We start from the raw sequence: 12235 nt of genomic DNA on the forward strand, positions 1-12235 counted from the left end.
GTGGTAGGGAAAACACTTCACAGGTTCCCTGAGCTCATGGTCTAGGGGAGACAGTTGTTACCCAAAGAGCAGGGTGACAAGTGTAAGGAGGAGACAGGCATGGTGCAGTGAGAGAGGGACAGGGAGCCTGCACAGAGAGATCACGGAGGGCTTCCCAGAGGAGGTGACATTTGAGCTGAGATCTGAAGAATGAATAGATGTCACCTGAGGAAAGAGAGGGAAGACTCTCAGGGCATGACTGAGGTGCTCAGCGGGGGAGGAGGCTGAGTACAAAGACTGAAGGAAGCAGGGTGGCTGAGATTAAAGGGTGCCACCACTCCAGGGAGATGAGACCATGGCCCAGACTTTATCCTAAGAGCAACAATCCCTCTGGTTGCTGCGTGGAGTATAAATTGCTGAGGGGACGGAGTGCAATCAGCGGAACCTAGTAGGAATCCAGGGGAAAGATTAGGATAGCTGGGAAGGGTAGTGATGATGGAGACGGACAAAAAAGCAGAGTTAGGGGAGGCGATAACGGCAGGGCTCGGTGGCTTGCAGGGTGTTTCCGCTGTCTGGTTCCCAAGATGGATCAGCTGGCCTTCTGTGGTGGGAGGCCCCTCGACCAGCTGGCTGGCTGTCCCCAGCGGAACGTCCCACACACCTCAGGATGGCTCCCCTCATGTCCTTATGTTGCCATGAGCATTGCCAGAGAACAGCCCAGATGAGTCCTGGAAGATTCCTGGGCAGTGGGTCCAGCCAGCTCAGGCCACCTTTTCCTGGAGACCAGTGGACCCTTTTGCAGCAGTTTTCCATTTTTTTCTACTCCTGCCTCCAGTGAGGCTGAGGTGTGATTCGGGAATGCTGTACACGCCATCTTCTTCTCTTTGGCTTCCCCCGTGTTACCTCCGTTTAGCCTTGGGGCACCAGAAGGGCTGGGGTTAGCGGTTGCCTTAAAGTGTGGATCAGAGGACCTGGATGTGAATCTTGGCTTCGCTGCCAGGCTGTGTGACCCTGGGCAAGTTACTGGCCCTCTCTGTTTCCCCTTGGGATAAATCCCAAATCCTTTAACAACCTCTCCCGCTTTCTCTCTGTCCCTCAAGCATGACATGCTCCTTTCTCCCACTCAGAGCCTTTCACAGTCTGTTCTCCCCACACACACCCCTCTCATCCTTCAGCCGTAGCTTGTCTGCTCCCCATCCCACATCCATCAAAATTCAGATTCTCCCAAGTATGTACTTCTAAACTTGTGTCGTAACTCTCAGCAGAGTGGTAGCTGTTGGTATAGCATCCATCTTCCCTGCCTGACTGGTATCTCCGTGAGGGCAGGGACCCTGTCTCATCTCCGCTGCACTTTGCTCAGTGCCGGCACACAGTGCATGCTCACTTGATTTCTGTCAGCCAATCTACAGACTCCATGCTCTGTAACATCATTTCCAGCCCCAAACAATACTAGTGACACCGCTTAACCCAATCACTTAACTTTAGGGGTGAGGAAGCTCAAGCCCATGGAAGTTATAATCACTTGGGCAAGTCATCCCAGGCAAAGCCACAGCCGAAACCTTGACCCTCCCAAAGCCCAGTCCACGCACCGGCTCTGCCCTTGGACAATGACCCCTCTAGCAACAGCACAGAGGCCATCTCCCAGTGGGTTCACATCTGATCTGTGATCACTCAGGCAATGGGTGTGGCAAGACCTTGGATTTGATAGCTGCAGTGAGGAGAGCCACCCTCACTCCTCCCCTGCCTCTGCCTCCATCCGCCTCCGAGCAGGGAGCCGCCGACTCTTTGGTGCCATTTTGGAGAGCAAAGTGTGCATCCTGCTGGACACATCGGGATCCATGAGCCCCTACCTGCAGCAGGTGAAGACAGAGCTCACTCTGCTGATCTGGGAACAGCTGTGGAAGCACTGTGACAGGTAAGAGGCAGGGGTGCTGGTGCGCGGGGGTCAGGAGATCCAAGGGATAGTTCCTGAGGCTCCCCTGGCCAAGGTCACTCCCTCCTCAACACTTATAGAGCACTTTCCCTGTGCCAAGCGCTTTACATGCGTGATGTCATTCAGTCTGCACAACGGTCTTATTATTATCCCCATTCTTCAGCAAAGGAAACAAGGGCTTAGAGAGGTTAAATCATTTGCCCAAGATTGCATAACCAGTAAGTGGCTGAAGTGGGATTTAAATCTATTTCTGTCTGCACCCAGAATCTTCACTGTGTATGTTCTCATCCTCAGGTGGTCCACAGGGGGCCCAGGGCTTGCTGTAGGGTCTTCAGGGTTAGGTGTGAGTCCTCACGGAGGTTACTTCCCCTGAGGTCAGTATAGACGGGTACGTTCTAACCAATCTCTTTAACCTCCTCTCCGCCCCCCACCTCTTCTCCGCTCTCCACAGTTTTAACCTGCTCAGCTTTGCAGAGGGCCTACAGCCATGGCAGGACACTCTGGTGGGGACCACAGACGCAGCCTGTCACGAGGCTCTGCAGTGGGTGACCAACCTGCACGCTCAGGGGAGCACCTCAGTCTTGCAAGCATTGCTGGCAAGTTCCACCACCAAGCCTGACCCAGTGGCAAAGCAGAAATACCATCGCCCCTATCCTGACATTGCGCCATGCTTTGCAGTTTACAAAGAGCACTTTAGAATTTACTGTTAAATCATTTCATCTTCCCAGCAACCCAGTGAGGATGAGATTCTCGCTGTTCTCACTTTATAGATGAAGACACAGAGGCCCAGAGAGGTTAAGTGACTTGCTTGGGGTTAACCAGCTAGGAAGTGGGCTGAGCTCTTTCTCCTAAACCTCAGCAGCTTCCTGGTCTGTCATAGGCTGAAAGAGGAGGCTCTCAGTCTTAATGACAAGTGGGTGAGATCCAACCAGACTTGGGGACAGCGGGCCAGTGGTTTCTGAGTCCCGGTTGGCCCCTCTTCTGAGCCAGACAACCTACATTGCTCTCTCAGAAAGCTTCAGTTTTCCTGATGTGGAAGGACTGTACCTCCTGACGGACGGGAAGCCAGACACAAGCTGCAGCCTTATCCTCAGTGAAGTGCAAAGACTCACGGAGAAGGAGAGATGTGAAAGTGCACACCGTCTCCCTGAACTGCTCAGACAGGTGGGGGGTCAGGAGCTGTATCCCTTCCCCACGGCCGCGTGTCTGAGGGGCAAGGCTCATCCTCACTAATCCAGGGACTCACGTTATATGCTGAGCTCTCCTGGGCCCAAGTCCTCTGTGGTGAGCAGTTAGGAGGCCCTGGGCAGGCATTACACCGGAGAGAGCCCCTCGGTGCCCCTGCCCACCCATCAGCATCCTGACTTTCTCCAGCGTGGAAGTGGATTTGCAAACCGATTCCCACAGTCCACACGCTGTGTTCTCCCATTTCGTCTTCCTTGGGGGTACATTTGTGAATATTTAGGGGGAAAAAGTTTAAAGTAGCTATGTGTTTTGGTTTTTTTTTTTTGCGTTACACGGGCCTCTCACTGTTGTGGCCTCTCCCGTTGTGGAGCACAGGCTCTGGATGCACAGGCTCAGCGGCATGGCTCATGGGCCCAGCCGCTCCGCGGCATGTGGGATCTTCCCGGACCGGGGCACGAACCCGTGTCCTCTGCATCAGCAGGCGGACTCCCAACCACTGCGCCACCAGGGAAGCCCGCTATGGTTATTTTTATAGAAGAACATGTGTTAGACAGGAGAGATTCAGCTCCTTCAGAACATTCATATTTAATCTCTGTCTAAAACCGTGAGCTCCGTAAAGGTCACACTGTGTCCTGCCAGGCCAGACATATAGTAGGCACTGGATAGATGTCCAGTTAAGGAATGGGGCCCCGTGCTTTGAGGGTGAGCCTCATACGGTGAATCCACTTCACACAGCAGTAGCCACTGCCACCCACATACCAGCTGGGAGAGTGGGCTTGGTGATGCTGAAACAGTCTCAGTGGCACCTCAAGGTCCAAGACCCCTTACCCCACTCATGTGACTTCCCCAGGGGCTGGGGGCTCACAGAGACCTCGGCGGCCTGGCTCCAGTCCTCTGTTCCTCCCCACAGGACAGCGGTTAACTTCTTGAGAGATCTGGCCTCTCTTACTGGGGGCCGCTATCACTGCCCTGTTGGTGAGGACTCGCTTTTCAAAATGCAGGGCCTGCTGACCAGGGGCTTCATCAACGAAAGGGTAGGTTGTGGAGCTACTGGGTGAGTTCTGTTGAAACAGCGCAATAAGATGTCAACAGGTGTGGCTTTTCCTCCTGATTGATAAGATCTCTGCTCCTCTTGTAAAACAAAGTATTGACTAAAAAAAGGGTTGTGTTTCCCTGCTGCTCTCCTTTTAGGCTGCCTCCCCTCCAGGTTGGGAAAGAAGCAGGGTTAGGGCCATTATTTAATAGCAGATCAGTTCACATTCACCGAGCACTTCCTACATGCTACAGGTTTGTTGCATTATGTAAATTACCTCTTTAAAGCCTTCCAACCATTATTATACCCATTTAACAGATGAATGAACAGACTCAGCCAGGTTTGGAATACACCTAAAGTCGGAGTAAATGGTAAAGCCAGAGCCCAGACACCCATGCTCCTAAGTTCTGTGCTTCTGTGCTTTAATTCCTGCATATTTCTGTCTTCCCACCTTAAGTTCATTGAAGCCCAGATATTCAAATGATCTGTTAAAAAATAAATACAGTAAAGTCATAGGGTCTTTTTCTTTTTTGCGGTACACGGGCCTCTCACCGTTGTGGCCTCTCCCGTTGTGGAGCACAGGCTCCGGACGTGCAGGCTCAGTGGCCATGGCTCACGGGCCCAGCCGGTCCGCGGCATATGGGATCTTCCCGGACCAGGGCACGAACACGTGTCCCCTGCAACGGCAGGTGGACTCTCAACCACTGCGCCACCAGGGAAGCCCAGTCATAGGTTTTATAATGCATGCAGGATAAGATCTTACAATCTGATAGAAAAATTATGTACATATTCATACCTTCTAGGAATGTGCTGCTGTGAATTACATTTCCAGGCCAGCAAATCATCCAGTAAGACAACCAACCAGAGTTCCAGATTTTTTTTTTTTTTGGCGGAGGGGAATTAAAGTTTACAGAACATTGCATAATTTTTGAAGTCAATGCTTTGCATGATTTCTTTGAGTAACGATTTAGGGGCAAATATTACAAATAATACAGAGACCAGAATAAGTAAAAGTAATGAATATTCACCCATATCCTTATTACACAGGAAAACAAACGATGATATTGGGAGGTTCTCTGTTTTCATACCTTATTAAATCAGATTCTTTGAATAGTTTCTGGGTGCAGAGTGGACCTTTGCAGTACTGCTCCCAGGGAGAAGGAACAGTTTCATCTCTTTCTTAGATTCTCTTGCTAATTATGAGAACTTGTACTTTTTTTTTTTTTTTTTTGCGGTACGCGGGCCTCTCACTGTTATGGCTTCTCCCGTTGCGGAGCACAGGCTCTGGACACGCAGGCCCAGCGGCCATGGCTCACGGGCCCAGCCGCTCCGCGGCATGTGGGATCTTCCCGGACTGGGGCATGAACCCGCGTCCCCTGCATCGGCAGGCAGACTCTCAACCACTGTGCCACCAGGGAAGCCCCATAACTTGTACTTTTAAGGCTAGGCTCTAGAATTTCATTAGTTGACATAAGAAAAAGGCATATCTGTGGAGCTGTTTTACTAGAAGAAATAGAGAAGGGGCTGGATAGGTTTAACTGATTAACAGTGAGATAAGGTGTATATACTACTTCTGTTTCTACTGGGCGGAGCTGTGCTGACTTCAGTGAAGTGCTTAGACCCTCTTAGTTTCCAACCATCCCCTCCCTACACTGACTCTCAGACATCTAACTGCAAAGTGTCCTCTTTGCAGAATGACTGCCTTGACAGGTGGTGAGCTCCCTGTCACTGGAAACATGCAAGCTGAAGCCCAGAAGATTTCCTGCACTGGGAGGAAGGCTGCTTTGAGTTCACTCTAAAACTTTTCTCCTGAGATTTTGGATTTTCAGGTCCCACCCAGTCATTTAATGGATCTAATTTCATACTCATTTCCCCTTTTCAAGGACCCCATGCTGCCACTATTTGAAGGAGATGATTTAAGGAGATTGGCCCAGGAGATCACCAAGGCCAGAAGCTTCCTCCGGCAGGCCCAGTCCTTCAGGTATGCCCTTCAAGCAGCCCCTCCCACCTGCCTCGTGGCTCCAGCCCACCCAGACCCTGGGCCCCCCTCAGGTCAGTGCCCACTCGGTCATGACACCCTTGCTCCAAGAGCTCCTGCCCTGCTTCTCCCTGCCAGGCCCAGAAATTTGGGCATCGAGGGTCCATCTTTCTTCATCTCCTGTTCACTAGGTCCCAACTCCAGAAGAAAAACAACACAGAACCGAAGGTCGCTCCGTTTTAGAAAAGTGTTCTCGGGTAAGGGGAGGGGATGAACTCATCAACTTTTGAGCGCCCGTCAAGGACCAGGCAGCGTGCTGTATTTTGTGGACAGCAGTGACTACGGGCAAGGATCAGAAACAATGATTCCTCTAAATAGAAAGGCCATCCTACAAAGAACCACTCAGCAAATGTTGGCCCAGAGGGAAAGGTGCCCTAGAAAGCTGTAACCCACAGATCACCATGATTCCAGGCACCAGGACTCCCTGGAAGCTGAGAGCTTTTGGGTCCACCCCGATGTTCCCGCATTGTCCCCAACACACCCGACACTGCAGTCACAAGACTGTCACTTGCTGGAAGTCCTGCACTGAGCCCCCTGCTTGGAACATCCTCTGCCACCCTCTGCCTGGTGACTCCTTCTCGTCCGTGAAGACACAGTGCAAGTGGCATCAACTCCACTGTGAAGACGCCCCTGGGACCCATCAAGAGCTGGGAGATTCCAGTCTTCCCCCTATAGCATCCTGACCACGCATCCCTCTTTATAGAGGTGACACTTAACTACACTTAGCACTCCACATTATGCTTCCTTGCTCCCTTGTCTCTTCTCCTTGACCATGAGCTCCCTCAGGATGAGGCTGGTGTCCTAACCATCTCTGGGTCCCAAGAATCTGCCACGTGGCAGACACATAGTAAACAGTGAGCATGAAGCTTAGTTGTGAGAGCCCAGCTCTGGAGACCAGCCAGATAAGATTGTTTCTGCCCCAGTCCTCTTGTTCTGTGCTTCCCCACCACCCTGATCCACGGGTGTGACGCAGATTCACCGTCAACCCCTCTTGGAGGAAGAAGAAACAAGTGAGCCTCACCGCCACCCACCGCCCCTGCTCATCTGAACTGAACTGAAGTCTGCTCTGGAGCCCAGTCCAGAGCGAATGCTCAGCTCAAGCATGTGAAACTCGGGCTGGAGCTGCTGGGCCAGCCCTACTGTGTACATATGAAGTGATCGTGTCATATGTTATGTCAGCTGGGGTCATTTCTAAGACAGGAAAAATTGCTTTTATTTTATTAATAGGATCAAAGTTACTTTTAAATGGATCTGATCATTGTGTGTGTGTGTGTGTGTGTGTGTGTGTCTCTGTAAATTTTTGGTGTGATAAAACTTTATTAAAAGACTCGTATCTAGACATACGAAGAACTCCGAATCAATAAGAAAATGATAAACATCCTATTTTTAAAAATGGACAAAAGGCTCAGACAGGTATAAATGAACAAGAGGTATACGAAAATAAGCGCTCAACAGCCTTACCCATCAGTGAAATGCTAATTAAAACTACAGTGAGAACCACTACACACCCACCAGAGTGGCTAAAAATAAAGACTGGCAATATGAAGATAGGCACCAGCTGGAACCCTCACGCATTGCTGGAGTGGAGGGTGGAGCCGTGTAACTTGGTGCATCCACGCTGGAAAACTGTCCGCCAGTTTTCACCAAAGTAGAACGTGTGCCTTCTCTCTGCCAGCAATTCCACTCCAAGAGGAATGAGTGCCCACGTTCGACAAAAGACATACACAAGAATGTTTACAGCAACTTTATTCGTAAGAGTCAGAAAATGGAAACTACTTAAATGCCCATCAATGGTAGAATGGACAAATAAATTGTGATACATCTGTGCGGTGGAATACTACACATCAATTGAAAAGGATGAACTACAGCTATATTCAACAAGCTGCATCAAGTTTATGAGGAATATTGGGCAGAAGAAACCAGACACAAAAGAGTACATACAGTGTAATTCCAGTTATATGAGGTTCAAGAATAGGCAAAACTATTGTTGGTGACAGAAGTCAGAAGGGTGATTACCTTGTGTGTTGGGGCCACTACGGGGCTATACCTTGATCTGGCAGTGGTTACACTGATATATACACAAGTAAAAATTCATCAGATTGTTTAAAAACACAGTTTACTGAGACTTGACAAGCCATGGCTTTGGCCAGGCTCTGTACTGGCCCAGGGAGACAGCAGTGACCACAGCCCCTTCCACAGTGGGTCTCAGTCTAGTCACTGTCTTGGACAGCTGCCCTCTGCATCATCTCTATCCACGCCTGTGGTCGCTGCAGTACGTCACTCAGGCTGTCATAACAAAGTACCACAGACTGAGTGGCCAAAATAACACAAGTGTATTGTCTCCAGCTCTGGAGGCTGGAAGTCCGAGATCAAGGTAGAGACAGGCCCATGCTCCCTCCGAAGGCACCGGGAAAGGTCTGTTCCAGGCCTCTCTCCTGGTTTCTAGCAGTTCCTTGCTTCTGGCAGCAGAACTCCAATCTTCCCATGATGCTCTCCTTGTGCACATGTCTGTGTCCAAATTTCCCCTTTTCATAAGGATGCCAGTCATACCGGATTAGGGCCCTACTCTAGTATGACCTTATCTTTAATTACATCTGCAACGACTCTATTCCCAGCTAAGGTCGCGTGCTGAGGTACTGGGGCTTAGGACTTCAACATATGAACTTGAGGGGGGCACAATTCAGCTATAACACTTGTGTTGTAAACTATGCTTCTCCTAATGAGACGACACCAGCCAGATGACTCTTGGGCCTGCGGAACAAGAGTTCACCAGCCCTGCTGGTGGGAGAGGAAGAGGCTGGTCTTTGTGAATGGAAGGACAGACCAGAGACGTGGTTTGCAAAGCAGCGAATCACAGGTAGTGGGTTTGAATCCCAACCTCCTCTCATGTAACGATGATAACAGCTACCGTTGGTTGAGCACCAACTGGGCAGGCATAATACTCAGCATTCTGCATATGGTACCTTGGGAGCCACACGGCTTGCAACATCAAAACTATAAAGTACACACCAGTTCCTGTTAATGGATGAGGAAACCAAGCCTTGTAGCTGCCCAAGACACACAACAAGAAAGTGGCAGGGCTGAGATTTAAACCCAGGGCTGACCCCATGGCCTTTTCCCACTACACTCTGAGCCCTTTTTTCTCTCTCTGAACCTGCTTCACTGTCTCTAAAATTGGGCTAAAACAGAGTTGTGAGGATTAAGCAAGATACCTTACCACCTGGCACATCGCATGTGCTGGCTGAGGTTTTTCTCTTCCCCGCACCCACCTATGTCCACAGAGGAGGTTCATTTAGGTGAAGCCTTTCCAGTAGCCCTCTTCAAACCGAAGTAACCAGCCCTTGGTGCTCTGCAGCTGTGCCCACTGTTGGGCATATGCCTGCCCTCTGCCACTGGCACTTGCAAATGAATTTTCCAGGGATGGTGCGATCCATCCGGGTCCCCAGTGCAAGGGAAAGGACAGCACTGAAGAATCACCTATTAAATGTGGAATGATGGCATTGGAGAATGGCTAACCCAGAGGTGGGTGGAAGGATGTAAGAAAGGAAGGGTAGATAGATGGGTGGAAGGCAGGACAGAAAGATATGAAATGAACTGGATGGATGGAAGGCTTGATGGATAGATAGGTGGAAAGACAGAATAACGGGTGAATAGATGAATGGATGAATGGACAAAAACATAGTTTAAAATTGGTGGAAGGATGGACGAATAGACAAAGAGATGGATGGAAGAATAGGTGGGATAATGAATAGATGAAAGAGAGGAAGGAGGGAGGGGAGGAGGGCAGGAGGAAAGAAGGCAAGAGGCAGGCTGAACAGACGGGACCACGTGGGAGGGGACATGGATGGGTAGATGGGTGGAGAAAGAAGCACCGTTTCTTGGGGTTCTAGGCCGCCTCTGCGGGCAGGACCTTCGCGCCCTTTTCCCACTAGCATCGTGGCCCATTTCACCCTTCGACCGGCCTCAGTTTCCCCTCTGGGAGAGCGTGCGTGTCCCCGCCTTACAGACGACGGTTGCGGCGGAGGGGGTAGTGGGTGCAGCCGGGACGCAGGAAACCGGCGCGGGGCGGGCGCGGGGCGGTGCCAGGAGCCCCGGTCGGCCCCGCCCCGAGGAGGGGGGCAGCCCCGTAGCGCCGGGCTCTGCGCGGAGACTGACTGACGCGGGGTTGCAGCCGGGATCGCGTAGCGCCGCGGGAGCCGGGCCGGGTGAGCGCAGCCAGGGCGTGAGGCTAGGGACGCGGGGCGGTGGGCGCACGCGGCAGCAGGGAGGACCCGCCCCCGAGCTGCCAGGCGGCCACTCTCAGCTTGGGGGTCCGCTCCTGCCGCCCCATCGAGGGGGGCGCGCCCGCGCCGGGGGGGATCCCCGACCATCTTCCACAGATTCCTCTCACCCAACCCCGCTTTGGGTCCCCAGCGACCTGGATCCAGGGCCAGCCATTCACTGAGACTCCATCAGAGTTCGCAAATGTTCTCGAGCCTCAGTTTCCCTCCCCGGTTGATGGGAACAGTAGCCCCCGCTGCATAGGACCGCCAGGAGGATTAAATGTGGCAGTGCCGGGGGGTCAGCCGGGTGCTTGGCCCTAGGCTCCCTCATGCAGAACAGTCCTGAGTGGTTTCATTCACTCAGCGGCTGTTTACTGACGGCCTGCTTTGTGCCAGGGTGCCATGTACACTATAGTGATCCAAGCCTTCTTGGAGCGTGCATGCCAGTGGTCTGTGAGGACTCTGCCATCTGTGAGAGTTATGGGGGTTCAGTTGACAGACGTGGATACTGAGGTGCAGTGAGGTTATAAGGACTTTGCCCAAGGGCACACCCAGCAAATGGGACCTGAGGCAGGGTCCCAGCCTTTGTCACTGGAAGCAGCCCCATAGGATAGAAAGACAGTTCTGGTGCCACAAACCCTTCCCCAGGACAGAGTCCCCTGGGCCTGGGTAGAGGAGGGCTCCACTCTGTGGTTGTATTCCCCCCTCCCAGTTGGAGGAATTAGACCCATCCCCTGTGACGATTAACATCTGGGGTGTCTCCCCTCCCTGTCACACCCATGAGTGTCAGTGCTTGTATGGGGCATGACTATATCCCTCACTCAGAACTTCGGAGAGCAGGGCAGTGACAGAGGAGACTAGAAGATGCTGTATAGCTGTCCCGGCCCCTGCCCCGTGACCACCACCAGCAACACCTGTGGGGCTCATTAGTCAGTCATTCGGTCACCCAGTTGCACCTGTTCTTTTTTTACAGCCACTGTGTGCCACGCAGGGCAGAGTTTACCTCTCTCTGTATCCACGGGGCCTGGCGCACGGCAGGCTGACAGTACACAGTTGCTGCTGTCATTAATGATGATAGTGGTGATCCGGCCTCTGGGCCAGCCTTATCCTCAGGTGGAGCAGGAAGTGGGGGGCTGGGAGTGAGACGATGGTAACAGTGACTGACAGCCTGGCTCGCTTTAAGTCTAGAGTGAGGAGGACGACATCCTCAGTGCTGGCCCCCGAGACCCACAGAGCTGATCCTGAAGCCCACAGGGGGCTTGCTAGGCCTTGTGGTGCCAGCCATCTGCCCTGCTGGGGGACCTGGGAGAACCAGAGACAGCAGTTGCCAGGGCAGAGGCGGTGCAGCACTTGTGCAAGTTTCCAAGGCCCTTTGGATCCCATGTGGATTCCTCCCTTCTCTCCTTCTCCAGGAAGCCCTTCCCATTTCCCCGTCAGAAAGCAGTCACCCCCCCAGTCAGGTGGGGTTCCCCTTGGCACGATTTGATCTGTCTCCCTCTGGTACTACATGGGAACCGGGATTTTAAGGAACTGGTAGAGAAGTCAGGAATTCTTGGTGTAAATCTCAGCCATGCAGTATGACTTTGGGCCTTGGTCTCCCGAGCTGTGAAACCCAAGGCCTGGCTGCTTTGTCTCTGACTCTGAGGAAGGCAGCGGCCACCTTGGAAGTTCTCAAGATTCTGAAAGGGACAGATTTGGGAACTCAGAGGGTCTCTAATTCCCACCAGGAGGTCTCCTAAGCCCCCAGGAGTCTGATAATCCACGTGAGTTGAGACAACTCTAGAACGTACGTTCTTCTGTTTTTT

General features: G+C 52.1%; 1 protein-coding gene across 1 annotated transcript in view; it reads left to right on the forward strand.

Moving 5' to 3' along the window:
• VWA3A (von Willebrand factor A domain containing 3A) overlaps positions 1-6351 on the forward strand; it is a 46113-nt gene extending 39762 nt beyond the window's left edge. The window contains 7 exon segments of the mRNA XM_032606125.1: positions 1750-1894; positions 2364-2512; positions 2925-3031; positions 3033-3076; positions 4008-4131; positions 6014-6111; positions 6300-6351. Coding sequence (XP_032462016.1) covers positions 1750-1894; positions 2364-2512; positions 2925-3031; positions 3033-3076; positions 4008-4131; positions 6014-6111; positions 6300-6351 — 719 coding nt within the window.
• Positions 6352-12235: the final 5884 nt, after the last annotated feature.

This window comes from Phocoena sinus, chromosome 15 (genome assembly GCF_008692025.1).
Source record: "Phocoena sinus isolate mPhoSin1 chromosome 15, mPhoSin1.pri, whole genome shotgun sequence".
NCBI lineage: Eukaryota > Metazoa > Chordata > Mammalia > Artiodactyla > Phocoenidae > Phocoena > Phocoena sinus.